Source organism: Rattus norvegicus, chromosome 6 (genome assembly GCF_036323735.1).
Source record: "Rattus norvegicus strain BN/NHsdMcwi chromosome 6, GRCr8, whole genome shotgun sequence".
NCBI lineage: Eukaryota > Metazoa > Chordata > Mammalia > Rodentia > Muridae > Rattus > Rattus norvegicus.
In genome coordinates, this window is record NC_086024.1 from 85,536,130 (window position 1) to 85,562,851 (window position 26,722).

The 26,722-nt window shown below is 34.2% G+C and overlaps 1 protein-coding gene across 5 annotated transcripts in view; it reads left to right on the plus strand.

Moving 5' to 3' along the window:
* The window catches only part of Lrfn5 (leucine rich repeat and fibronectin type III domain containing 5), a 356,408-nt gene extending 334,665 nt beyond the window's left edge, over positions 1 to 21,743 (plus strand). Inside the window, exons 2-5 of one of the 5 annotated variants that reach the window (XM_039112240.2) lie at positions 4,998 to 6,402; positions 8,893 to 9,605; positions 14,995 to 15,038; positions 21,351 to 21,743. In XM_039112240.2, coding sequence (XP_038968168.1) covers positions 5,018 to 6,402; positions 8,893 to 9,605; positions 14,995 to 15,038; positions 21,351 to 21,368 — 2,160 coding nt within the window. In that variant the 5' untranslated portion in view covers positions 4,998 to 5,017 and the 3' untranslated portion in view covers positions 21,369 to 21,743. Of the gene's footprint in view, positions 1 to 4,997; positions 6,403 to 6,745; positions 6,932 to 8,892; positions 9,606 to 14,994; positions 15,039 to 21,350 lie in introns of those variants that run through there. The other 4 variants (NM_001108024.1, XR_593049.4, XR_001838166.3 and 1 more) reach the window with 4 other exon arrangements.
* Positions 21,744 to 26,722: the final 4,979 nt, after the last annotated feature.

Here is a 26,722-nt window from a genome sequence, read left to right on the forward strand (position 1 = left end):
GAGTAAGAATAAACATGAAATTAGGAGATAGAGAGGTAGGAAAGATCTGGAAGGAGTTGGGGGAAGGAAAGATAAAAATGAAATACATGTGAAAAAATTATTACAAAGAAAATTTTCATTGAAGAAGTCATACATCAACAAGTTTCACAGAACATAATGAATTCCACTTGTGCTATCCTCATCTCAGCTTAAGATTCCTCATTTTTGAACAAATAAATCACCTCTTTGTACTGTGCCCAGGAAATGGGAATTATTGTTTGATTATTTTCTTTTCATACTTATCTAGTTTTTCATAATGCACATCCATAAAAATTCATTTATACACATGTTATAGTAAAATACATGTTCACCTGATTTAGATATGAAAATATAATGTGATACTAAGAATCCATTGACCTATTGAACTATCTATATTTAAGTGTCAAAAATTAGGGTAAGTCAGAATTTCTCCTATTACACCTTTTGTTTTCATTGTATTTGTTCTAATTAAAGGCCATTTTTAAGCTTCAGTTTAGCAATATGTTTTATTGATTTTAACTAATTATATTCAATATGATAATGATTTTTACTAACAACTGTTAAAGACCAGTTGATCACTATTATGTTACATTTGGACACCTGAGTGTGATAGATCTAATCATAATGTCTTTTGTATGTGCTTTTATGGAGACTGTCCTTTAATTATTTGTGCTTGGTTGGGGAGAGCTGTCATAGTAGTTTTAGGTACTTGGTGCCCTATATCAGGCAGTTAACCACAACCTGTAAGTACAGTGCCAAGGGACTACTGCTTTTTACTGGCCTCCACAGAACTCACACTGATATATATATGCAAGTATTAAAATAAGTAAATAAATAGTGTTTCCAAGTTCTCTAGGAAAAAATAAACAGAAAATGAAATTTTTATTTTAATTATATAGTCAATTGTGTTTCATTGAATAAAATATTGTTGTTAGGATTTTAAGCACTACCATATCTCCTACCGTGAGTCATCAGTATCAGTGGGCAATGCCATTTGCCTCTGATTACCAGCCCGAACAATCCTACAGTAGCTGACATGTTAGAGCTCTCCTGAAGGAAGAGCAGGGGAAAGCAGCAGTTTATCTCTGCTATGCTGTCTTCCACTAACTGCATTATAATCTGTGTCACTTGAAAAATCTGAATTTGCTCCGATATCCCATCCCAGTTGCCAAATAAACACTAGCTCTTAGGCGTGTGTTATGTAACCGTCATAAGCAGAGTGTTGTATAAAAATCATTTTATAATGTGTGTGGCAGTGGCTTCTTTGATTATACATGAGTTATTTTGTGTCTGCGAAGAGTTTTCTTGACAGAACATGTAATTCAGAGATGTGCAGAAATTATCTAAAGTGTGACAACAGTGTTCCAATTTGGAGTCTTACATCCCTTCTAAATTCCTAGCCAAAACTATTTGTGTAATTTACATTTTGCTATTTCTAGAGAGCAAGAGACAGATGTTTGTAAGTTTTATATGCTTAGATCAAGCATCCATATGTTGTTAATATTTGTAGTTTTTAAAATCATTATTACAGAAAAACGTACCTACTATTCAAGTGGCTATCGGTGTAATGATAAAATTAATTATATATTAATCCTTGTTTGGATACCGAGATAAAGCTGTTTCCTCGCATGATTCCTGGTCTTATATATTTTGAAAACTAAAGGTTCACCTTGTGCTATTCACGATTCATTTTTATTGATACTTAGAACTGTTAGACAGAAATTAAAGATTGTGGTTAGAGAACTTTTATGCCTATTTTGATTTATTCTAACTTTTAAACAGTCAAAACTTCATTGAGATTTCACTGTATCTCTTGATACAATAATAAGTCATGCTATGGAAAAGGAAGCTAAGTTAAAGTTAAACATAGTATAGAACTAAGGACATATATCTCTTAAAATCATTATCACTCCTTTCTTATTAAACTACAGTGTAGCATTGTATAGACTCTTTGTCTTAGTCAGGGCTTGTATTCTTGCATAAAGAAAACATCATGGGGTTGGGGATTTAGCTCAGTGGTAGAGCGCTTGCCTAGCAAGCGCAAGGCTCTGGGTTCAGTCCTCAGCTCCGGAAAAAAAAAAACAAAAAAAAAAAAAAAAGAAAAGAAAAGAAAAAAAAAAAAACATCATGACCAAGAAAGAAGTTGCCCAGGAAAGGGTTTATTTAGCTTACACTTCAACATTGCTGTTCATTATCAAAGGAAATCATGACTGGAACTCAAGCAGGTCAGGGAGCAGGAGCTAATGCAGAGACCATGGAGGGATATTAGTCATTGGCTTGCTTCCCCTGACTTGCTCAGCCTGCTTTCTTAAAGAACCCAGGAGGACAAGCCCAGGGAGGGCACCACTGACAATGGTCCCTCCCAACCTTGATCGCTAATTGAGAAAATGCCTTACAGCTGATCTCAAGGCTTTTCCTCAAGGGAGGCTCCTTTCTCTGTGATAACTCCAGCTTGTGTCAAGTTGACACACGAAACCAACCAGTACACTCTTCATCTATATGTAGCTCTAAAATAGTTGCAATAATTGCATGGAGAGTTTCTATGGAGCTTTTCCCAATATTTATAAATATTCCCACCAGCACATCCTCCTTCACACACACAGACTCTCTCTTCCTATATGATCATATATAATATAGTACATATTTAAATTGTGATTCTTGACTGTAATGATCTTCAGTTTGACCTAGACTAATTAATGATGTTTTGCATATAGATTGTTTCTAGAATGTGATTTTTTTCAGGCAGTTGTCTCAGCATATTGTATTTTATTATACATTTGTGCTTTTAAGTTGGTTAGTTATTGGTATATGTCATTAAATTCCTTTGTCTTTTAATATCTTTGTAGTTTGTCTTTGAATTTCCCTTAATGTTGTTATTTGGATTCTTGTTTTGTTTCAATTTTCACAATGGCAATTTAATATTAATTCTACATTACTTCATAAAAAGTTATTTGGAATCTTAAATTCTTCATCTATTTTCTTATATTTAGAATTTGTTGATTCATACTTTCATATAAATTATCTTTTTTCTTTTTAATTTTTGTATTTTTTCTTTATGTAGATTTTACATTGACTATTGAGATAATAGATTTTAATTACATTTTCTTTCTGAGCAGGTATACAATGTTCTCTATAACATGAATCTAAATGAACTATTTTATTAAATCACAAGGTTTAAATTACTTTATTTTTCTATAATAATAATTGTGTCTTCCACTCTTTAAAATATTTACCCTGTTCTTATATGTAAATAAGGCATATTATTCTCATCCAGTAATTTATCATATCTTCTGTTCTTCATTCATTTTATAAAGAACCAAGTTTCTGACATTAGATGTAACTTTGCTCCAGTCTGAATACAGTATCATTCTATAGTCTTATAGCTTTTTGTTTGTTGGTGAGAAATCTACTTGTTTCATTGGTGAAGGTCTTTTTTTATGTTTTAACAAAATATTAGTATATCAATTTAAAATATCTCCCTTTTGATTAGAGTTATTGAAGGAGACCCTTTCATTATTCCTTATCCCTTTTTCATGTAGATGGCTCAGTGACCAGTTATTATTGTCATGTGTTCACCTCACATTACATAATAGTTTTAATTTCTAGGAAGGCTTTCAAGGTTGTTTTTTTTTCCTTTCCTCTTAATGTTACAGCCAGATTGTAGTTTCTTTATGTTTAGTTGAGAGAGATACATTTTAGAAATCACATTTAGAAAATGGTTTCCCTGTATTTCTACAAGTGTGTTTTGCCTTCCTATCATTTCCTGAATTTCAATTATACTCGTGTTTGTGTTCTTCATATTGTTCCATTATATTACTAGATTTTTATTTGCTTTTCTGGAAATCTCTTTGTAATTCACATTATAAGGCAGTAGTTCGCTGCCTCTGGTGGAGCCTATATACCAATCAGGCGTTTGACTACTCTCCTCCACTTGAGTGCATATGAATCACCTGCTTTATTTTCCTAGCAGGTGTTGTGGTTTTGGATAATGTTTCCTAGAGAAATCAGAACTCACATTTAAATTTACTGCCTCACTTCTACAAAATGACTTGTATCTGAAAACTGTGTTTTTGTTTGTTTTGGTTTGATTATTTGTTTGGTTGGGTTTTTTTGGCACATTTTGTTTCCTATTGAAAGTCTAGTTCAATTCTAGTAATCAAAAACAAGACTATCAGTTTAGAATAGTCATTGTTATTCATTATATCTACATTTTATAATATGTGGAATAACTGAATATTATGACATATTTTCAGAAAATATGTAATGCTACTAGAAAAATTTACACATATTTTACATATTCCATTAAAATTGTGGTGATATGATCCAGCATTTTCTCTCTTATTGTGTAAAACTGTGTGTGTGTGTGTGTGTGTGTGTGTGTGTATATATATATGTATATATATATGTATATATATATATTTATATAGCTTTTGGAGCCAGAATGTGAGAGTTCAACAATATCTCCTTCAACTATGAGTTACAAACTAATCTAACAACAAACATTTCACTACTACATCTGTAGCTGTTAAGTGAGTAAATATTCTCACACTGTTTGGAACTCAGTTGTGAAAAATAGGTTGTCTTAAGTCCACCAATTTTCCTTTCTGAAATCCTAACTTTCCAATCCCTGGCACAAATCTTGTGTGTGTGTGTGTGTGTGTGTGTGTGTGTGTGTGTGTGTGTGTGTGTGTATGTGTTTATGTTGCTTGAGGTCCCTTGGACGTATTTTAGAATGGCTTTTAATTCACATAATGATAGTAATCCTTTTATAATTTCTTTCCATTAATATTAAATTCTGTGAAGAGTTACATTATCCTTCTTTAGTGTCCACTGCAGATGCTAGAAAACTGTATTAATATTCATTTGGTATATAAATGAATGCTACTCTTTCTGTTTTCCTATGTATATAAAATATTCTAGTGCAGATATGAAATATATAGTAATTGGATTTTAAACTCTCCTTTATATCTTTTTTGCAGGCTCTTAATCCTGATCTACAATGGAAAAATTTCTTTTTTACCTGTTTCTCATTGGCATAGCTGTGCGAGCTCAGATCTGTCCAAAGCGTTGTGTCTGTCAGATTTTGTCTCCCAATCTTGCAACCCTTTGTGCCAAGAAAGGGCTTCTGTTTGTTCCACCAAACATTGACAGAAGAACTGTGGAACTACGGCTGGCAGACAATTTTGTTACAAATATCAAAAGGAAAGATTTTGCCAATATGACCAGCTTGGTGGACCTGACTCTATCCAGGAATACAATAAGTTTTATTACACCCCATGCTTTTGCTGATCTACGAAATTTGAGAGCATTGCATTTGAATAGCAACAGATTGACTAAAATTACAAATGATATGTTCAGTGGGCTTTCCAATCTCCACCATTTGATATTGAACAACAATCAGCTGACTTTAATTTCTTCCACAGCATTCGACGATGTTTTTGCCCTTGAGGAGCTGGACCTGTCCTATAATAATCTAGAAACGATTCCATGGGATGCGGTAGAGAAGATGGTGAGCTTGCACACTCTTAGTTTGGATCACAACATGATTGACAACATTCCTAAGGGAACTTTCTCCCACTTGCACAAGATGACTCGGCTAGATGTAACATCAAATAAACTGCAAAAGCTGCCTCCTGACCCTCTCTTTCAGCGAGCACAGGTGCTGGCCACCTCAGGAATCATAAGCCCATCGACATTTGCATTGAGTTTTGGTGGGAACCCCTTGCATTGCAATTGTGAGTTACTGTGGCTGAGGCGACTGTCAAGAGAAGATGACCTGGAGACCTGTGCTTCTCCTGCCCTTTTAACTGGTCGTTATTTTTGGTCAATTCCTGAGGAAGAGTTTTTATGTGAGCCTCCACTCATTACTCGTCATACACACGAGATGAGAGTCTTGGAGGGTCAAAGGGCAACACTGAGGTGCAAAGCTAGAGGAGACCCTGAGCCTGCCATTCATTGGATTTCTCCTGAAGGGAAGCTGATTTCAAATGCAACAAGATCACTGGTGTATGATAATGGAACTCTTGACATCCTTATAACGACTGTAAAAGATACAGGAGCATTTACCTGTATTGCTTCCAATCCTGCAGGGGAAGCAACGCAAACCATGGATCTTCACATAATTAAACTCCCACACCTACTAAACAGCACCAACAATATCCATGAGCCTGATCCTGGTTCCTCAGATATCTCTACGTCCACAAAGTCAGGTTCGAATGCTAGCAGTAGTAACGGTGATACAAAGATGAGTCAAGATAAAATTGTGGTGGCAGAAGCATCTTCGTCAACAGCATTACTTAAATTTAATTTTCAAAGAAATATTCCCGGAATTCGTATGTTTCAAATCCAGTACAATGGTACTTATGATGACACCCTTGTTTACAGGTAAAAAAAAAATTCAGCCATAATGGATCTTTGCTGACCATTATAGAGCAGGGCATGTAAAGCACTGTTGCTTTGTACTGTTTCTAAATCGACACTGCTACTCTGCGCTGTACATGTAACAATCCAACCTTATGGAGGATAATGTAATATATGAAGTGATGGATATATATGGGGAAGTAGTTTAAATGGCAATGTTTTTAAATAGTACAAATTTGTATTTAATACTATGACTATTTTTTAACCTCCTATGAGGGATGTGACTATCATACAAGACAGATTTACTTTAAAATTTCAAAAAACATACCAGAATTTACACATCCACATGAGTGTTCTTTCCTTCAAGGAAGTCACGTTGGGAGGCTATCCCATTAACCCAATGATGCTGCCATTGCTCAAAGCAGTTTTGGAGTTATCTTTAGAACCTTCGGCATACTAATTTGAATGTCCTCAGTGGTGGCAAATCTTCGTCTTTTGAGGGTGAGTTTCAATTTTGAAAACAAGCCTTTTGGAGTCAAGACTTGTGAATAAGGTGGGTGACCAAATGGGTATTGCCACTTTTGGGTGAAAACTAGGATGTAACTATAAAGTGATGAGACTGATTCTTTGAGTGATTGAGTTATGAGCGTGTATGCTGTTTTATGTGCATGGGTTCTTAAGATACTTCCAAAGAGGCTGAACATCATATTTGAGCAGTGAAAGTGTCACTGGAGTTATGTATGTAACCACTGGCACAGGACAGTGATGGAGAACTTGCATCTGCTAATGAATTTCTGGTATGTTTTTCTAAAGTTCAGCCTCATTGATTTATAGTCACATCTTTTCCAATTTTCAGTTGGAAATTCACAATCTTTATTCCCTATAATTTTACACATGATCTATTATTATTACCCCTAGGAAATGATGTAATGTCACGGTTTTGAAAATATAACCTTTTAGGTCAGTTTAGTTCTTATATACAGAAGCTAAATTCTTGAAAAATAATTTGTTTTACATTCATGTATGGAAAAGAGATTAATTTCTTAAAATAAATGTAGAGTCGTAGGAAACATAAAAAAAATGTATCTTAGCTAGCTATGTAATCAATCCTGCCCCAGGTTCTACCTGACTGAGTTTTAATTTCCTCATCTTTAAAAAGAGAACAATTAGGCTAAGTGGTTTCTAATATCCCTTTCATCAGTAAATGGATGTGGTGGCGCACTATGTCATATGATTATTAGCAAAATGTAGTTTACCCTCTTTCACAAGCTCTCTACACTCTCCACAGATGATATTCAACTGCTGGTCAATGAGAGACACTGGCCTCACCACAGTTTGCTCCATTGTCCATATATTATAGGTGTTAACTCTGTGATTAGCTGCATTTTATGGCAAAATCCCAAAGAAATAACTTCTTTCTGGAGAACCTTGATGAATTTCTGACCAAAGTGGTTGTCATTCTTAAAGCATCAATAGCCATTATTTGCATTTTATAATGTTTAAACATTGATATCCAACATTTACAATACATTCCCTGAAAGGCAGCATTCATTTTGGTTATGAATGCATGCTCTTGTAATTTGTCCAGTGCATTCAGAGCATACTGTGCAGTTTTTGTCTCAGTTTAGTTTTACCATGGTTTGAAATATCTATAATTAATTTTCAAGAAAAATTATAGTTTCACTGCTTACGTTAAATTCTATTTGCTTACATCTTACAAAACAAGTTAACAATAAATAGGAACACAGAAAAATCATTTCTGCGAAAAGGATCGAGAGAGTTCTCTAGACTTCAAAACAGAAAAAGTGTCTTGATAGACATTCTCACTGGCATATGTTGGTTCAGTGAATTCATACTCCTGGCAAATGCTTTGCTTCATCAGGTGTCCTGGTAATTGCTCATAATGCACATCACACTCATTAAAACATACTGGAAACTAAGGCAGAAGAAAACACGGTGTCTGTAAATAAAATCTGTTCATCATTGCAATAGTAGAAGTTATTAAAGATAGCCTTAGCTAATCCCATTCCACAGCAACTTATTACTGGTTTGGAAAACAAATGCTCTGAATCACATTTCCATTCTGGTTGCTAATGTGATTGTCCGTGTTTTCTCTCTCTCTTCAAATTGCCTTTCAGCCATAGAGGGGTTGTAAGTGCTAAATGGATTTGTTTAGTAGTCAGATAATGTCACAGTCACACCTTTCGAAAGCAATTTGTCATAAATGATATTTTCGCAATGGTTTTTATTAGGAGTTCTGCTTTGCCAAGGATTGTAATTAGTAAGCTTGTCAAGGCATAGTGCAGGCACCATTAATATAATGCGAACTGTAACAATGAGCTTTCAGCTATTCTAACTGGTAATATAAGATCAGCGCACATCTCCATATTTCATATCTGCTGTAAATGTGCTTATCTTAATGAGGATTGAAGGAGAAAGTGCTAACGCCATAATGACTTTGCATATATGTGTTGTTTTGTTGTTAATACTAACACATATTCCATTGTCCCTCAGAATGATACCTCCTACGAGCAAAACATTTCTGGTCAATAATCTGGCTTCTGGAACTATGTATGACTTGTGTGTCTTGGCCATATATGACGATGGCATCACTTCCCTCACTGCCACAAGAGTCGTGGGTTGCATCCAGTTTACTACGGAACAGGATTATGTCCGTTGCCACTTTATGCAGTCCCAGTTTTTGGGTGGCACCATGATTATTATCATTGGTGGAATCATTGTTGCATCCGTGTTGGTTTTCATCATCATACTAATGATCCGGTATAAGGTTTGTAACAATAATGGGCAACACAAGGTCACCAAGGTTAGCAACGTTTATTCTCAGACTAACGGGGCTCAGATGCAAGGATGCAGTGTCACGCTGCCCCAGTCCATGAGCAAGCAAGCCATGGGCCATGAAGAGAATGCCCAGTGCTGTAAAGTTGCCAGTGACAGTGCGATTCAGTCTTCAGAAACATGTTCGAGTCAGGACTCTTCTACTACTACCTCTGCTTTGCCTCCTACCTGGACTTCAAGTGCGCCTGTGTCTCAAAAGCAGAAAAGAAAGACTGGCACGAAGCCAAGTGCTGAGCCGCAGAGTGAAGCTGTCACAAATGTTGAGTCTCAAAACACTAACAGGAACAACTCAACTGCCTTGCAGTTAGCTAGCTGCCCTCCTGATTCTGTTACAGAGGGGCCCACATCTCAAAGAGCACATACCAAGCCAAGTAAGTTTCTCAGTGTGCCTGCTGAGGGAGCCAGAGTCAGGCACAGGTCCTCCCTCAGTGGAAGTTTAAAGGAATATTTTCACTATGATAATTCACAGAAGTCATTGGAGCTCTCTCTTAAGAGAAGCATGTCTATGAATGCAATGTGGACTCAGCACTGTGTTTCTGATGTTTGCTATGGAAAAGAAACTGTTTTAAATGCGGAGTGCATATAAGAATCCTTTGTGTAATCTTTTCTTTTTTCTTTTCTTTTTTTTTTTATTAACTTGAGTATTTCTTATATACATTTCGAGTGTTATTCCCTTTCCCGGTTTCTGGGCAAACATCCCCCTCCCGCCTCCCTTCTTTATGGGTGTTCCCCTCCTCATCCTCCCCCCTTGCCGCCCTCCCCCCAACAGTCTAGTTCACTGGGGGTTCAGTCTTAGCAGGACCCAGGACTTCCCCTTCCACTGGTGCTCTTACTAGGATATTCATTGCTACCTATGAGGTCAGAGTCCAGGGTCAGTCCATGTATAGTCTTTAGGTAGTGGCTTAGTCCCTGGAAGCTCTGGTTGGTTGGCATTGTTGAACATATGGGGTCTCGAGCCCCTTCAAGCTCTTTTTTCTTTTGAAAAGTCACAGGAAATTGCAATTTGAAATTCTTCTCTCATGTCAGATACAATCACTTCAGGATTTTAGAATCATTCTCAGGATGAGATAAGGATATAGTACCTTCATATACATGCATGGAGGTTACATACATAAAATGGCAAACAAGGGAGAGCAAGAAAACGCAACAGTGCCTTCTCCTACTCTAAGGCTAAATACAAGCCCTTTGACTGTAAATCATATTTTTAAAAAATGGTGATCACAGGGCCATGAGATTTCTCAGCCTGTAAAGGCACCAAGCCTGCCACGCTTGACTACTAGTGAATGGGAACCGATAGTAGAAAGAGAAGATGAACTTCCACAAATTGTCCTCTGACACACACTCCCCATCTACACAAAATAAATAACAATCATTTACCTAAAATACTACTACAAAAATATTAGATTTTTGTAATTCAAATATAAGTCTGTATGAATAATTTAAATGTTCAATGAAGACACTATATTATTTCAGTGGAAATTATGTTGTAAAGAACAACTTAATTACCTTCTAATGAACAGTCTTGGTTCAGACGCCAAAATTTCTTTCATAATCCAGATCTTCTGTGGAAAATAAAATAAACGGTAATTTATTCTACATTTGTCATATATGCTAGTCTACAGAGTTATTCTGAGCACAATTGTTGAATGACTATATTTTACATTTTTAAAAAAGTCAGATAAAAATTTAAGCCTGCTTTTTCAAGCAGGTGTTTGCTTTTATCACCAAGGAAATAAAAACATTTAAAGGACGACATCTCATTAACAAATGGTAGAAAATCACTGCTCATTAACCAGAGTGACTTTTTTCTCCTTTTGTTATAATTTTGTTGCTGAATGTTTGTCTTTTGAAGTAAATGCATTTTTTAAAAAAACAAAAGACTATGGTAAATGAAGTCATATGCACTCTAGAGGGGAAGCATTATTCTTATGAAGTATGTAAAATTAGTTGTATGTTTCCTTGCTAAAATATTCTTGGAGACTCACAGAATTCATAATCCAAAAATATATACCTACATGGAGTTGTAAATGATACACATGGCTTTATTTTTTCCTCCTAATTTTACTTTCATTTTGTTGTGAGACTATATGTCTTATGTAAACTTATACCCTCAACTCAGCAAAGACATAGGTATCCCAAGATACCCACTCTGTAGTTAAGAATACCAAGAATACCTTCAAGGTTCATCTATACACATGCCTTCACTACCAAGGTGGTGAGATTACAGATTTGCACCACCATGTCTGCCTCAAAATGATAGTGTACTAACTCACATCACTCAAACATTACTTAAAGCTAAACTTCAGATTCTCACACCATTAGCTTCATTTCTACTTCTGTGTACCTACAAAATAAATCAATTAATTTAAATTTGGCAGAGGTCCATCTTATCACATGTGCTTTCTTTTGATAAATATCTAAGCCTGTTGTAATTTTTGGAAAAGTTTATATTTCAAGAGTTCTACAAATTCTCACATACCATGAAAATTATCTGATGTTCATATGTATAAGATGCGATCATATGAATACAGTTTTGCTTATAGAGAAAATTAATGTGATTTAGTATAATGTCTGATACAGAATAGATGACTAGTTGACTGAATGTATAAATGGATCAATAAATATATGAGTAGCTCTAGGGACGGAGGTATTTTATTACAATTATGTATGGTTCTTACTAATTAATATAATGATGATTGTGGTCCAGAAATTATGTTTCCATAGCAATCAGAGACTCCATATTCTCCTTGTTTTTCATTTGCCATATAGTATAGTCTTTAAGTAACCTGCCATATATATGTAGTCTTCTTTATTGCTTTTTACTATAGGCAGAGTGAATTTATTTATTTCCTTTTTCTCCATTATTTAATTTTAATTTTAGTCCAATAACATTATCAGCTTCTGGTAAGCCAAACACAAGTACTACATGGTGTCTTTGTTATTAGAGTAGTTTAAGAATTACTTACTCTGAATGTTTAGCTAAAACACTATGTATCCCTCTCTAAAATACTTTTGATACTTTTTAGATAATTGTTCTTTGATTTAGAAATAATTTACAATATTTCATGCAGTGTTCTAAGCTTCAAAATTTTCTCAGTATTCTAGGAGAGAGTAGTTTGTTTTGATGACTATTATATTTGGAACCTCCAACTTGATTGATATATAAATCCATTTATTAAACTGTGTAACTTAGATGTGTGAATCAGTAACTATGACACTGTCTAGTTTATTTCCTATAGAATGTTCCCCACAATTAAAGGACTCAAAGAGTTCTCACTAGTTAATGCATTAAACTAACTGATTTTACCTACTTCTAAGATATAATTTGATAAAATTTTAGAATATGATTTTTAAATATTCTGTGTTATCTAGTTACACACAAATACATTCAGTAAAATATTTGTGTTTTCTTTGAAGTAATTCACTTTCAAAACTTTAATACAGTCTATTTTCCTTTTCAGTTTTAAGCACTCCTAATATGATCACTGTCAATGTCGTTCCATTTGTTTTATTTGATTTAATTGCAGAAATATAAACTTTCTTAGAAATTAAACAAATAATTAGAAAATTCTAAGTTATTAATTTTTTCCCATTTCCTAAATTTTAGTATCCCCTTTTTGCTTATTGCCTGGTATAAACTTAAGAAAACTTTCTTTAAAATGCTTAACCTTAAAAATTCTATGGACATAAAAGATTGTATTTATCTTAAAAATGAAATTCTACATTTTTTCAAAGGCAGAAAATGATAGCTTGTTGTTTTTTTGGTCTCAGTGATTAAAAGTGCTGTTTATAATGCTAAGTGAGGCATGGACATTCAAGTCACACAGGGAGAACCTCATTGATCTTCCTCCTCAGACTGTTCATTGTCATGAGAGCAGCCCTTAGCATTCCATACTGTGTGAGCCTCAAAAACGTTTGGTGTAAGGATTTCAGTAGAGGTGTAGGTTGGATGGGAAAGTACAATACTTTTCTTCTTAGTAGCTAACAACAACAACAACAACAACAACAACAACAACAACAATAATATATTATATACATTATAATATAAGTGGAATATGGCATTAAATGTCTTTTATGGGAATAAAATATGTAATGAAAAAGATAATTTAGCTGGAGATCCTGTTAGTGCTTAAGTGAACTTATTGTTGTTGCAGAGGACCTGGTTTTGGTTTGTAGTACCTGCATGATGATTTATAACCTTCTGTAATTTCAGTAATGGAGGACTGGGGACCCAGTGTCTCTTCTGACTTCTTTAGTGTTCTAAATGCATATGGTATACATCATTTCCCTCATGTGTATGCATATACACATACAACAAAAATTTCACTTCTAAGATGAAATGCATCAAAATTCATAAAAGAAAGAAATAACTCAACAAAATCAACAAGATTTTTATGTCACTTTTAAAGAACATTTTTCAGAATGTCCCAATTCTAGACCCAAAAAATTAAAAAAGTGAACAAGGATGCTCCCTCAGCCATGATTTCATACGCACTATGAATTTTGTATTCTTTTCAGTACTTTCCAGAAGAAATGACTGCTGTTAGCAGAACATAAATCTACACAAAATGTTTCCTTAATATGTTCCCATACCTGACCAATGTGGTTTCATTACAAGTGGGACAAATTACCAGTTTATAACTGGAAGTGTATTAAAGTATTACATTATCTCATGGTGATAATATAAATACATTTAACACATTAAATGTATTTATAAATGTATGAGTAATTGTTATGACTGTGTTCAGGTGTTTTAATCATGAACCTACGTATTATTTAATGTACTTCTTTTGGGTGTGGTTATATAACATCTCATTTAAAACATACATTTTGCAGTTGGTGAGATTTTGCTCCATATCATACAAGTAAATAAATACCAAAGTATCAGAATAAATTGAAATTATGAAATACAGTTTGATACAACCATAATCAAATTCTCTATTTTCTCCCTGTAACATTCGTGAAAATCCTAACCTACAGGGTCTATTGTAAATGCAAATAAATATTTGTGCTCAATAAGTTTATGTGTAAAAAATTAATATTTCTCCTTTCCTAACATTTCATAGACTCTGGCAACTATACTTAAAGACCCTTAACCATTTTCATCTTGAAATAGTTAATAGTTTTTTCATAGGAACACATTCCTCAAAGAAATGGAATACACCAAATCAGGGTTGTATCATGATATTGAGCTTTTATAGATAAATGGTATCTAGGGATGGAATTTATGTAGGATCCTGTTTGTACTCTTTTACTTAGAATTGGATGACATAAGAGTAGTTGAAGACTAGATATTAACTGGCGGTTAATACTATTTTTTTTTATCTCTGTGGTAAGTATGGACGAATTCTTCTACTAACTTAGAACTCTGTAGTTTCCATGTTTTCATGGATAGCTCTGCAGTTGAAATGTTAATTCTGGGATGAATAGAAGAAGAGACCTAAGTGTCTTATTGAACTACATTGATCCTACATTAGGAGACAGGAATTTATATTCTAGAAACACACACGCATACACACACACACACACACACACACACACACAAACACAGACACACACACACACATACACACATATTAAAATTAAATTAAAATTAAAGTTATACTAGTAAATATATCAAATAACTACAGAAAACTATAGCATAGCAAAGCTAATTGTTATACATGTGACTGTTCAATTCAGTAATAATAGAGTGAGTAGGGTGGTAGGAGAACAAAACTAGTAAAGAACTAATTACGACCTTGAAAATCTCCTTCCCAGATGCTTTGCTGACTAATGTTGACCAGAATGTCCAGGAAACACAGGTGAGAAGCTTACTCACAGTTATTTACTTCAAAAACCATAAAGACTTTCTATTGTCTGTATGAAAATTTAATTGCTGGCAGGCTAGTGCCTTGATTTGAGATTGCTCATTAAATAGAGTGCTTAGCAATGTAAACTGCCATTTACTTGGGTTCAAAATGTGTCTGCACCAACTGCTGATGAACATAAATGTTGTTGAGATAAAGGTAGTTCAGATTCTGCCATCGGTGTGACCTCGGAGCAACTCTTGCAGTCATTCCTGATTTAAATCACTTTTACAATATTGCTACACACATATATATCTTTGTATGAATATACTGACCCATGCCTGATACCTGTCTGTGTCAGGACATATTCAGCCACGCCTTTCATCCCTGTCCTACTGTCCTACTGTGTGTTGAGATAATATATTTGACTTGATTAAAAATGGTATTCCTTTACACTCATACAAAATGAATAAAGTGGTTTTCAGTAAAGGTCACAAGAGCCTTATTGGAGGCATTGTTTCTGTCAGCCATCAATTACTTTTCTTGAGTCTGTTCCTTTTTTGTTTTGTTTTGTTTTGTTTTATTTTAATTTTATTTTCAAGTGAGATTTTGATTCCTTCATTTTAATTGGACCAGAAAATGTGTTCCCAGAATGGAGAGCACGGAAGCGATCCATCCAAAAAGCTGGAAGTTTCAGCAATTTCTCTGAAGTTTCAAATAGGGGAGGAATCTTTAAAAATTTGAAAAAAAAAAAAACCCTGCATGTTTCAATATCAAAGGCAATTTTAGCCCCTTAATACTATTTAGTAGTAAAGTCCACCTCTAAACAAGAGCAAAGAGTTTTATGTATTAGTTCTTTCCTGACATCATTCTTGGATTCCTTTTTTTTTCTCCAAATAATTTACCTTTTATTCACTTCGCATCCAGCTCACAGACCCCTCTCTCCTCTCTTGCCAGTCCCACCCTTACAATTTTCTCCCCCTATTCTTCCCTCTCCTTCTCTTCAGCAAAGGGGAGTCCCCCTTGGCTACCACAGCACCCTGGGATACTTAATTCCAACAGAATTATGTTGGTCCTCTCTACTGAGGCCCCACCCAGCAGCCACTTAGAGAAAAGGGGTTTCAATGGCAAGTAGTAGAAAGCATGACAGGCCCTGCTCCACTTGGTAGGAGACCCATATGAAGACCAAACTCTGCATTAGCTACAAATGTGTAGGGAGTATAAGTCAAGTCCCTCCATGCTCTTTGGTTGGTTCAGTCTCTGTGAGCCCCATGGGCCCAGGTTAACCTTATAGGCTTTCTTGTGGTGTATTTTATCCCCTTTGGCTTATTTACGTCTTTCCTTCACTCTTTCACAAAACTCCCTAAGCTCTCACCTATGTTTGATGGTGAGTAATCCAGAGCCATAAAAACACATATGCGTATGCGTTCTTGAGTTTCTCAAGGGACAGATGGCTCGGTAGAAACCAAGAATTTCAGCAAGTCCAAGGGCAACAGCCAGAGCTGACTTGCAGACAATGCCTTGACTTTCCACATCTTTTCACTCGATTTAACTTCCCCTCCATTCTCTGTCCCTTTACTTAGTTTTCTAGTTTCTCTCTTCCCCATCCTCCTTTCCTTTCTTTTCTATTCTTCCCCCTTTTCTATTTATCTTCTTTTTTCTTACTTTTAAACTTTCATTTATTTTTGGAGTTTGGGCATCCACCTGACTTGAACCTTAAGATAGCTTAAGTAAGGAATTAGGGGCAAGTGATTTTTATATCAGAAACATTTCAAAGTCATGCTCAGTGTTATTATGCAGATAGAAAAAGAAGAATGAATACACAAGACATATTCAAATTGTCAAGTAGAAGTTTCCAAACATATTCCAAGGGCACTATGCATCACTGTGACTGTTGTGTTTCGTTATTTGAAATGGATTTAGAGGTCACACTTCATTCTAACTTTGAGGATTCTCTGTACTGCTGAAAAAAACAAAATTCTGTCAACGTGATAGATTCATAAAATTATGAACAATGACATTTCATCACACTGAATTTAGTGCACTTTATAGAAACTTTGAACAGGTGATTAAAACAAAATGTAAGTTTATATCAGCCACAACCTACAAGCATATGCACATAGCAATCCATAATATCATGTACTTTATGTTTTGCTTTGAGTAAATAAAAAGGGATGGAATAGGTTAGTCTTTAAAATTCGTTTTTCAATTGGATATTTTCTTTATTTACATTTCAAATGTTATCCCTTTTCCTGGTTTCCCCTCTGGAAACCTACTGTGCCTTCCCCCATTCCCCTGTTTCTATGAGTGTGCTCCCCACCCACCCAAACACTACCTTCCACCTTACCACCCTGGCATTCCCCTGTGCTGGTGCATTCAGCATTCATAGGGCCAAGGGCCACTCCTCCCATTGATGTCAGACAAGTCTACCCTGTGCTACATATGTGGCTGGAGTCATGTGTCCCTTCCAATGTACTCTTTGGATGGTGGTTTAGTCCCTGGGAGCTCTGAAGGGTCGAGTTGGTTGATATTGTTGTTCTTCCTATGAGGCTGCAAACCCCTTCAGTCCTTTCTCTAATTTCTCATTTGTGAACCCGTTGCTTAGTCCAATGGTTGGCCATGGGCATACATCTCTGTATTTGTCATACTCTGGCAGAGTCCCTCAGAAGGCAGATATAAACGGCTCCTGTCAGCATGCACTTCTTGGTATCTGCAATAGTATCTAGGTGTGGTGACTGTATATTGGATGGATATCCAGTTGGTGCAGTCTCAGGATGTCCTTTCCTTCAGTCTTTGCTCCACATGTCTTCTTATTTCCTCCTCTGAGTATTTTGTTCCCCTTCTAAGGAATGAAATATCCACACTTTGGTCTTCCTTGTTCTTGAGCTTTATGTAGTCTGTGATTTGTATATTGGGTATTCCAAGCTTTTGGGCTAGTATCTACTTATCAGTGAGTGCATACCATGTATGTTCTTTTGTGACTAGGTTATCTCACTGAGGATAAAAATTTCTAATTCCATCCATTTGGCTATGAATTTCTTCAAGTAATTGTTTTTGATAATTGAGTAGTACTCCATTGTGTAAATATACCACATTTTCTGTATCCATTCTTCTGTTGAAGGATATTTGGGTTCTTTCCAGCTTCTGGTTATTATAAATAAGGCTGCTATGAATGTAGTGGAATATGTTTCCTTGTTATATGTTCGAGCATCTTTTGGGCATATGCCCATGAATGGTATACCTGGGTCCTCAGGTAGTAACCAATTTTCTGAGGAATTGCCATACTGATTTCCAGAGTAGTTCTATCAGCTTGAAATCCCACCAACAGTGGGGGAGTGTTTCTCTTTCTCCACATCTTTGCCAGCACGTGCTGTCACTGGAGTTTTTGATCTTAGGCAATCTGACTGGTATGAAGTAGAATTTCAGGGTTGTTTTGATTTGCATTTCCCTGATGACTAAGGATATTTAACATTTCTTTAGGTGCTTCACAGCCATTTAGTATTCCTCAGTTGAGAATTCTTTGTTTATATCTGTACCCCATTTTTGATAAGGTTATTTGATTCCTTGGATTTTAACTTCTTTAGTTCTTTGTATATTTTAGATATTAGCCCTCTATTGGATGTTTAGGATTGGTAAAGATATTTTCTCAGTCTGTTGGCTGCTGTTTTGTCCTAATGACAGTATCCCTTGCCTTACTAAGCGTTGCAATTTTATGAGGTCCCACTTGTCAATTCTTGATCTCAGAGCATAAGCCATTGGTGTTCTATTCCAGGAAACTTCCCCTGTGCCTATGTGATGAAGGTTCTTCCCCACTTTCTCTTAGTTTTGGTGACTTTTAAAACTTTTTTAACATATAAAACCTATATATTAATGTCATGCGAATATTTCATTTACAGGTTTTCATTTTTTTGTATTTTCTATAATCATTAATAAAAAATTCATACCTAAAAGAGAAAATCTTTATCAAATCAGTGTTAAAATCTCATTCATCCACTTGTCAATTCTCATTCCATTTATATATCTATAATTTTTAAGAGGTTGCGTGACTTCCTCATAGGTATTCTTGGAACATTTAAGTTATTTTAGCTATTACAAGTCTATCCTTTCCACAGGAACAAAGTCAGTACCCTTCCGAGTAGGCTGTGGCCCTGACTCTTTCTCACATGTCTCTTTTGAGTATAAGTGTTCCTTTGTGTGTGGATGAAGGGCTCCACAGAAAAAAGTAGCTTTTGAGCACAGAACCACAGCAAGGGGCAGACTAAGGGATTCCAAACCGAAGCATCTATTAAGGAGAATTTTTATCACAGACGGAGTGTTTGAAACAGAATTTTATTTTACAAAATGCCTTATTACGTTTTTGTTTATTTCTTTTGTTTTATTTTGATTGTTTTTTTGTCTTAAAGAACCTCAGCCCTGAGTAAATATTGATATACACATATCCTAATAAATTTTAATTTCATAAAATTATGTGATAAGATCACAAGAATATAATTACACAAGAATGACTCAAGGACAGGGGCATGGAGTCATTCACAAATTTTGTGATAATAACTAGGGCAATTTGGATAATTAACAAAGATTCGTATCCTTAAAATAACCCAGTAAAGCAGAGGGTGCCCCAGGTTAGCATGCTAGAAAAGGGCAGTGTATATAGAAGAATTCTGTATACTGATACTAAAATGCTATCAGTGATAATTTGAAGAAGGACTTATAGACTCAAAACAACAAAAATATGTATGCTTTCTCTTGTGTGTGAATACATTTACAGGAAGCATGTCATAGTTTATACTAGTTTACAGCAGCCTTAAAATAAGTGTTCATAAAAAAATATACAGATAGTACCAGAAATGAGTTATAGCCCAGAAATGAATTATGCTAATTTTCTTCTGTAATTTTATAAAATATGTACAAGATTAAATTACAAGATAAAACAGGCAAAAAAATAAGTGTTCATAATTTATAAATTTTATTTGACCTCTTTGTTACATTTTATTATTAAATGCGATAATTATAAATTTAGTTTTTTGTTATATCTTCTCTACTAATGGATTATATGCAGTGAGTAGAGCTGTTTAAGAAACTGCTGATTTCTTCATGTTTTATGTATAAATGATGTGAAACATAAATGAGTTTGATGATTAGATGTGCAACTATCCTTTGTTATAACCAAACTATAAAAATAATCTAGAGTGAACATATGACTGTGTGTGTTACACATTTCATAGTAGGAACATTTTACCTGTAGTAAGCTGTTCCTCTAAGTGAGAAGATTCAGTGCATAGATTATACTTTGAATAGCTTTTGCTTCCTACATAAATTCTGCTAACATGCATGTATGTTAGTGTGTATGTGTGTATGACTGAACATGTGCACAAGCCACCATATTCCTGTGTGTGTGTGCGTGTGTGTGTGTGTGTGTGTGTGTATGTGTGCGTGTGTGATTGTCCATGTACATGAGCCATGATATTCTTATGACTCTTAGAAGACAGTTTGTAGAGGTTAATCCCTCCATATGGAGTTGAAGAATTAAAGTTAGGTCACCAGGCTATTTGGCTTGCATCTCTCCTGCTAGAATACATCACTGCCCTCTCTTTCTTTGTCACGATTGGAATTTATAGAAATATCTTCAATCCATGAAAAGTTTCAAGCCATCCTAGAGGAAATGATAATTTAACTTAGAACTTTAAATATTTTAGGAACTGATATTGTGTAGTTTTATTCCAATGCTTCCTGAAATTCCCCATTCAGTGTCTTCTTCTGAATTATCCTTATTCATACTTCCTGTATTTGTTTTGTGAGTAAAGAACTAATTAGTGAAAATGAACAATATTCTTCATTCAGGGGACAACCAGGTCTCATGAAATTTTAATGTTACAAATCTCTCTGTAGAATATAGAGAGTAGGGATTGTGGAAGTTTGGGAAATGTTGAAGAATTCTGATAGAAGACATCCATTTTTTTCCTAAAAAGCAACGGAGGGATATATTATAATAAATAACATGGATTAATACATATGAAGAATTTTACCTGGAGGGTGTTGGGAAAAAATGAAATAAGAACAAATCCTGGCAACAATTTAGGTTTGATTCAAATGAACATGGAGGCTTTATGCACTTAGATTGGCCTTTAAAACGGACGGTTATTATCGCCAATTTGCTAACTTTGAAATGATCAGATCGCATCTTCCCTATGGATGTGGGTGGCTGTGACTGTCCTGTACCTTGTGTTGGGAATGTTCTGTCTATGTTTCTTAGCTCAGCAGTTTTAGAATTTCAACGCCACTATCTCACTAATTTATGTTTTCTTCTTTTCCTTTCTTTGGTTGCAGAGGCTGGAGTCCATATAAAGAGTACCACTTCTCTCTCTCCTGAGAACAGTTGCCCCTGATATTTTTACTGGATAAAATTTGAAAATGTTCCAGTTCACAGCAGTGGATTGTTGAACTGCTTGTCCCAGAAGGAACTGCTCATGGGAGCCAAAGCGACAATGTCTCTGATACAGTGGAACTGGCTCCCTCACCACATGGTTCATCCCCTTTTAAAACCAAATTTTTTTCTTCTGATCTACAAGTATTTTTTTTAAGAAAGGAAGGAGAACAATGCCTTCATTGGCATCCCGTTCTGTACCAATCCATCCTACATTGCCCTCCATGATTTAACAGACTGTAGAATCTTGAATAATCTATATCACTTTAACAAATAAATGTTTTACTATGACACAATTTGCCCATTGCCTTATTTTTGGGAAGATCATTTGCTTCAAGCCTAAATGGTGATATGAATTTTTATATGAAATAATATGTTTTAATAATCAAATTCTTTTATGCTTATTGGGTAAAAAATTAAGGAATTCAAGTAGTTCAATAACAGAATAAAGTTTTCTTCAGGGTGGTGCCTATGTCAGCATGAGGGGAGCATGACTATTTGAGCTCACTCATAGCAGCTGCATATTTCATGTAAGAGGCAAAGTGTTCAGGATTCTGTCTCCTAATGGATCATCAGTGAACAAGCAGTTTGGAGAAAGGGTAAATTGGCTCTAGTTTTCCTAAAGAACAAAAAAATGGTAAAATTTAATAACTTGGTCAGGCTTTTGTGTCATGATAAGAGTCTTTATCTCAATTATTTCAAATTTTCAGAGTAAATAAATAGAACTCACATCTATGTTAACACTAGAATATGTAGAAATATAATATCTTTTAAGTTTACAATGTGAATAAAGCCACACTCGATGGCACCCAACCATATCCTTTTAGTGTAGGTATTAGACTGGAGAATCAGGAATAATTTCTGTTCTTCATATTCTATGGTGTCATAATTATTTGAGTAAAACTTGAAGCTTCATATGAACTGTGTTAGTTTGGCAAGAGAGGTAAGTTTAATGAACTGTAAGTAGTATTTATTTTTACTTTTAAACTTAGGTTCCCCCCCAAAGGTAGAAGATCATAATTGTTTTCCTGTACATTGAAAGCATCGACCTACTATACTAGACAAAAACACTTGCATACACTCCCCAGTCATGAGCAATGTGTGCTTGAAATCGGAGTCATTTGCTTGAACTATTGAGTTGAACTATTGGTGATAATTTCAGATGTGGGAATATGGTTCATTCTCTGTTTGTTGACAAATTTGAAACATTTGGAAAATGTGGTCTGTGTGTGTGTGCGTGTGTGTGCGTGTGTGTTTGTGTGTGTGTGCATGTGTGTGTGTGTGTGTGTGTGTGTGTGTGTGTACACAACTGTTTATGTTGAAGAAATGGATATACACTAAACAAGAATGCTGGCATAGAAGATTTCTTCTATCATATTTCTTTTCTCTTCCATTTGCACATTCCAATGTGCAAATGCCAGAGAAAATGAGGTTTATATATCACAGTCCTGAACAGAATTTCAAGGCTCGTTTTGGAGATGGTCCCACTTGCTCTTATTCAATTCTTAATGATTTTTGTTGATGATATTAACTAGTGTTTTCAGCCTGGTCTGTCATCTACTTGTATTTGTTTCTTTAGAAAACCACCATAATTTTTTTCTATAGAGTATACTTTTAATGCATTAAAATGAAAAGTATTTAATTTCTTAAATCTCCAATAATAAACAAAAGTCTTGCATTTACAGTATATTCAGCCATGCATTAAGTAAACTTTATGTAAGAATGTTGACATAAAAATAATTATTATTATGGAGTCTCCATATATGTTCTCCAGATATGCAACAAGGATCATTTTGTGCAATGACACACATGGTTGCGTTTTTAAAATTTTAATGTTTTATGTATTTATTTTCTACATATCTATGTGTGCATGATGTATGGGTATGCATATACCATGGCATGCATGTGGACTTGAAGAGACTTCTATGAACACATTTTCTCCTTCTATCATGTGTGTATTGAGGATTGAACTCAGCAGGCACCTTCACCCTGTTAGTTAAGTTATCTCACTGGATCCAAAGTCCCTAATATTAAGAATATGAAAGAGAACACAAATAACTGAGTAAGATTAATGATTATTTACAAAGTTTTAAAGAAATGCAACAGAATAATTGCAAGATAAATGGGAATAATACATTTATTTCATTATGTTTTGAGTCAAGGGCATAATCTAATGAGTGGCAGCAAATGTTAACCATGGAATTAGTGAGCACACACAGAAGTCTTTTCGATGTTTTCATTTCTAGGTTATTTTTCAATTGTGTTACACATGGGGATGCTCACAGAAGCTGTAAGGCATCATCTTAGAAACAGCATTTTATAAAAGCAAGAACATGAATAGGAATTTAGAGTGTTATGTGTGCTCTCTATGCAAAGCTTATAGACTCTTGGTCAAATGAGAAACTACTTTTCAAACTTCAAATCTAACATTTTTTGTAATTAAAATCTGAAGAACTGAGAAAGTCTAATAAGGTGCAATTTGATTAAAATAATAAAATAAATAAATTTAAGTTATTTTAATTATAACTGTTAGTTTTACAAATGATAGAGAATATTTTACAGTAATTTTGAATTTTCAAGTTAATATAAAATAGTCACAACTTATATTCAATGCTATGGAGGATGGTTTGTCTTTCAAATATACTTGAACTCTCAGATGATTTTACTTTGTATTTTATGTACTTTTTGGTTCATTCAAAATGTTTTTTATTTTTATTTAAAGGAAATATGTATTAGCATTTTTAGGTATTCTCGTGAAATATCATATTCAAAACATATGGAAACATTAACTATATTAGTGTTATAAAGTCTTTAAATTCAGTTAGAGAAAAGGGTCTCCAACAAAGTAAAGTTCTATTGTACATTCAAGTGTGATGGTCAGGATGTGCTCTACACTGCTTTTCATGAAAGTTTTTACTGTGGCAAACATTTAGCACAATACATAACATGTTTGACTAATTCAATATATGTCAGCAGTGTTAACTGCACTCACAATTTTGTGCTCATTCTATTCTTATAGCAATAATGTTACTTTCTCCTTCCCTACCTAGTTTCTGCTCAAACTTTACTCACTGAATTTTTTAAATGTAGATATTTCATGTAAGCAAGATAATGTCATATTTGTCTTTTGTATCTAGTTTATTCCAATTACAAAATAGAAGGTTACTTCACATTGAAGCATAAATAACAGTTTTATTAATCATTTGTTTTAATCATTCATTTTATAGACAAATTTTTCATTCTTTGGCTATTGTTAATCATGTCAGAATTTATACTATTGTCTAAGTATGACTTAATTTTCAGTTTTCAATTCTTTGCATTTGTATTTCAATATTGAGTCACCAATTTATGTGACAATTTTTGATTCTTCCTTCCTTTTTTAATATAATTTTTAAATAAATTGCTGCATTGATGTCCACTACACCTACATTGGTTTACTTTCCATGAAACAATATATGGGACTTATTTAACCATATTTGTAATTTTCAAATAAGTCTAAGTCACAATAGCAAGTTGATTTACCATGAGGGTATATTTGGAGTCACATTCCATTAGATAACGTTTCTTGGTAATCAGCTCAAAATGTGTACTTACAAAAATAAGAAAGGTACAATGTCACTACACAGTGTAATCTTAGTGGTTCACTAGCATACATGCTACCATAGCATTTGAAATGCTTGTATTAATTGGATATTTTCATAGCACTTGACTTGCATTTCCTAGATGTCTCATGGCGTCATTGCTATTCAGTGTATTTATTAAACCCTTAATATCTTCTCAGGTAAACTACAATTAATAGCGCATAATTAGCTTGTAAAGAGAAAGTGAAAGTGCAACATTTTCTCTTCCTTCCCTTTCATAATCAGTATTTAGAACACCTTGAAATTCAAGACACATGTGATGTTTCACTTTTCATTTCTGTCAACAAGGTATTTCTATTGAAATTTTTAAGTAAGTCTAAGAAACTGAAGATTATGATGATGTATAATATCCAGAAATCAACAACACTAGAGCTCACCATTCATGGAAATTTTTCCAAGTTGCCTTATCTTCCTTAATTTCTTTCAGTCATGTTTTATTGTTATTCTAAATATTGATTGTATATTTCTTGAGCTGATCTAGTTTCTTTCATTAATTCTGGTAGTTTTTTTCTTTTCTTTTCTTTTTTTTTCCTATATGCTGCTAGTTTCTGTATATAAAGACTTGTCATTAATAAGTGGAGTGTTATTTTTTCTCATTTTCCAGTATGAGTGCCTTTGATTCCATTTTCTATCTGATTTCACTGGCTTAAAAACGTAGCAAATAAAAATGGATATCTTCGTGCTTCCATCTATGCTACTAGTCAGAAGCTCTCAGCCTCTCATATATGAGCATGATGTAATATTATTTTTAATATAGTTTTCATAAATTGACCTTATGTTAACGAAAGTCTGCTACTATGTCTTGTTAACTTAAAATGTGTTAGATTTTTAAATTACACTTTTTAATCAAATAAGAAAATTGTGCATATTTTTATAGTTTTACATGTGTATTAACTTAGCATTCTGAATTGATATTTTTTCCTTTTTAATTACTGTAAAAGTTGTAGGATAAAATTTCCACACCCATTGTGTGTTATACTTTTAAAATTCAACTGCTTATGACTTGCTAGTGTTTTGAGATATTTGGCTTAGATGTAAAATGTATTTTTTATAATTCTATGTCTCTTTACTATCTCCATCTATTATTGTTCTCAGGATGATGTGGGGCAATAGAATGAGCAAATATTAATTTTTCAGTTTTGGTTTGTTAGAATTTACCAATGAATCCACTCAGGTTTTTGGTTTTGTTGTTTAGAAATTTTAGATTATTGGTTAAGAGTTTCTTGTAAGGGTATTGAAATTTTTGTTTCTCCTTTCCAAGAATTTTATCTGTTATCAGATATTTCTCAATTCTTCCTAGGCTAGTGAACATGCTAGTATATATTTATTTATGATATTCTCCAAATTATTACTGTTTCATCAGAGTTATTATTTTGAATGATTTATTTTGGCATATTAAAAAAAAAACCTTAAACTCTTATTGGAGGCCAGTTTATCAGTCTTTGCAATCTGACTAACTTTGTTTTAGGTGGTTTTGGACTGGATTTTGTACAGGTAAGTTTATCACCACTATACTTTCTTAACAAAGTCTTCTTTCTATCTAGAACAGTGTATATCTTTTCTCCTGTATCTTTCTTCACCTAATAACCAGGTCCTCTAATGGTAGCACAGTGCTCTAACTATCTGTTCTTTGT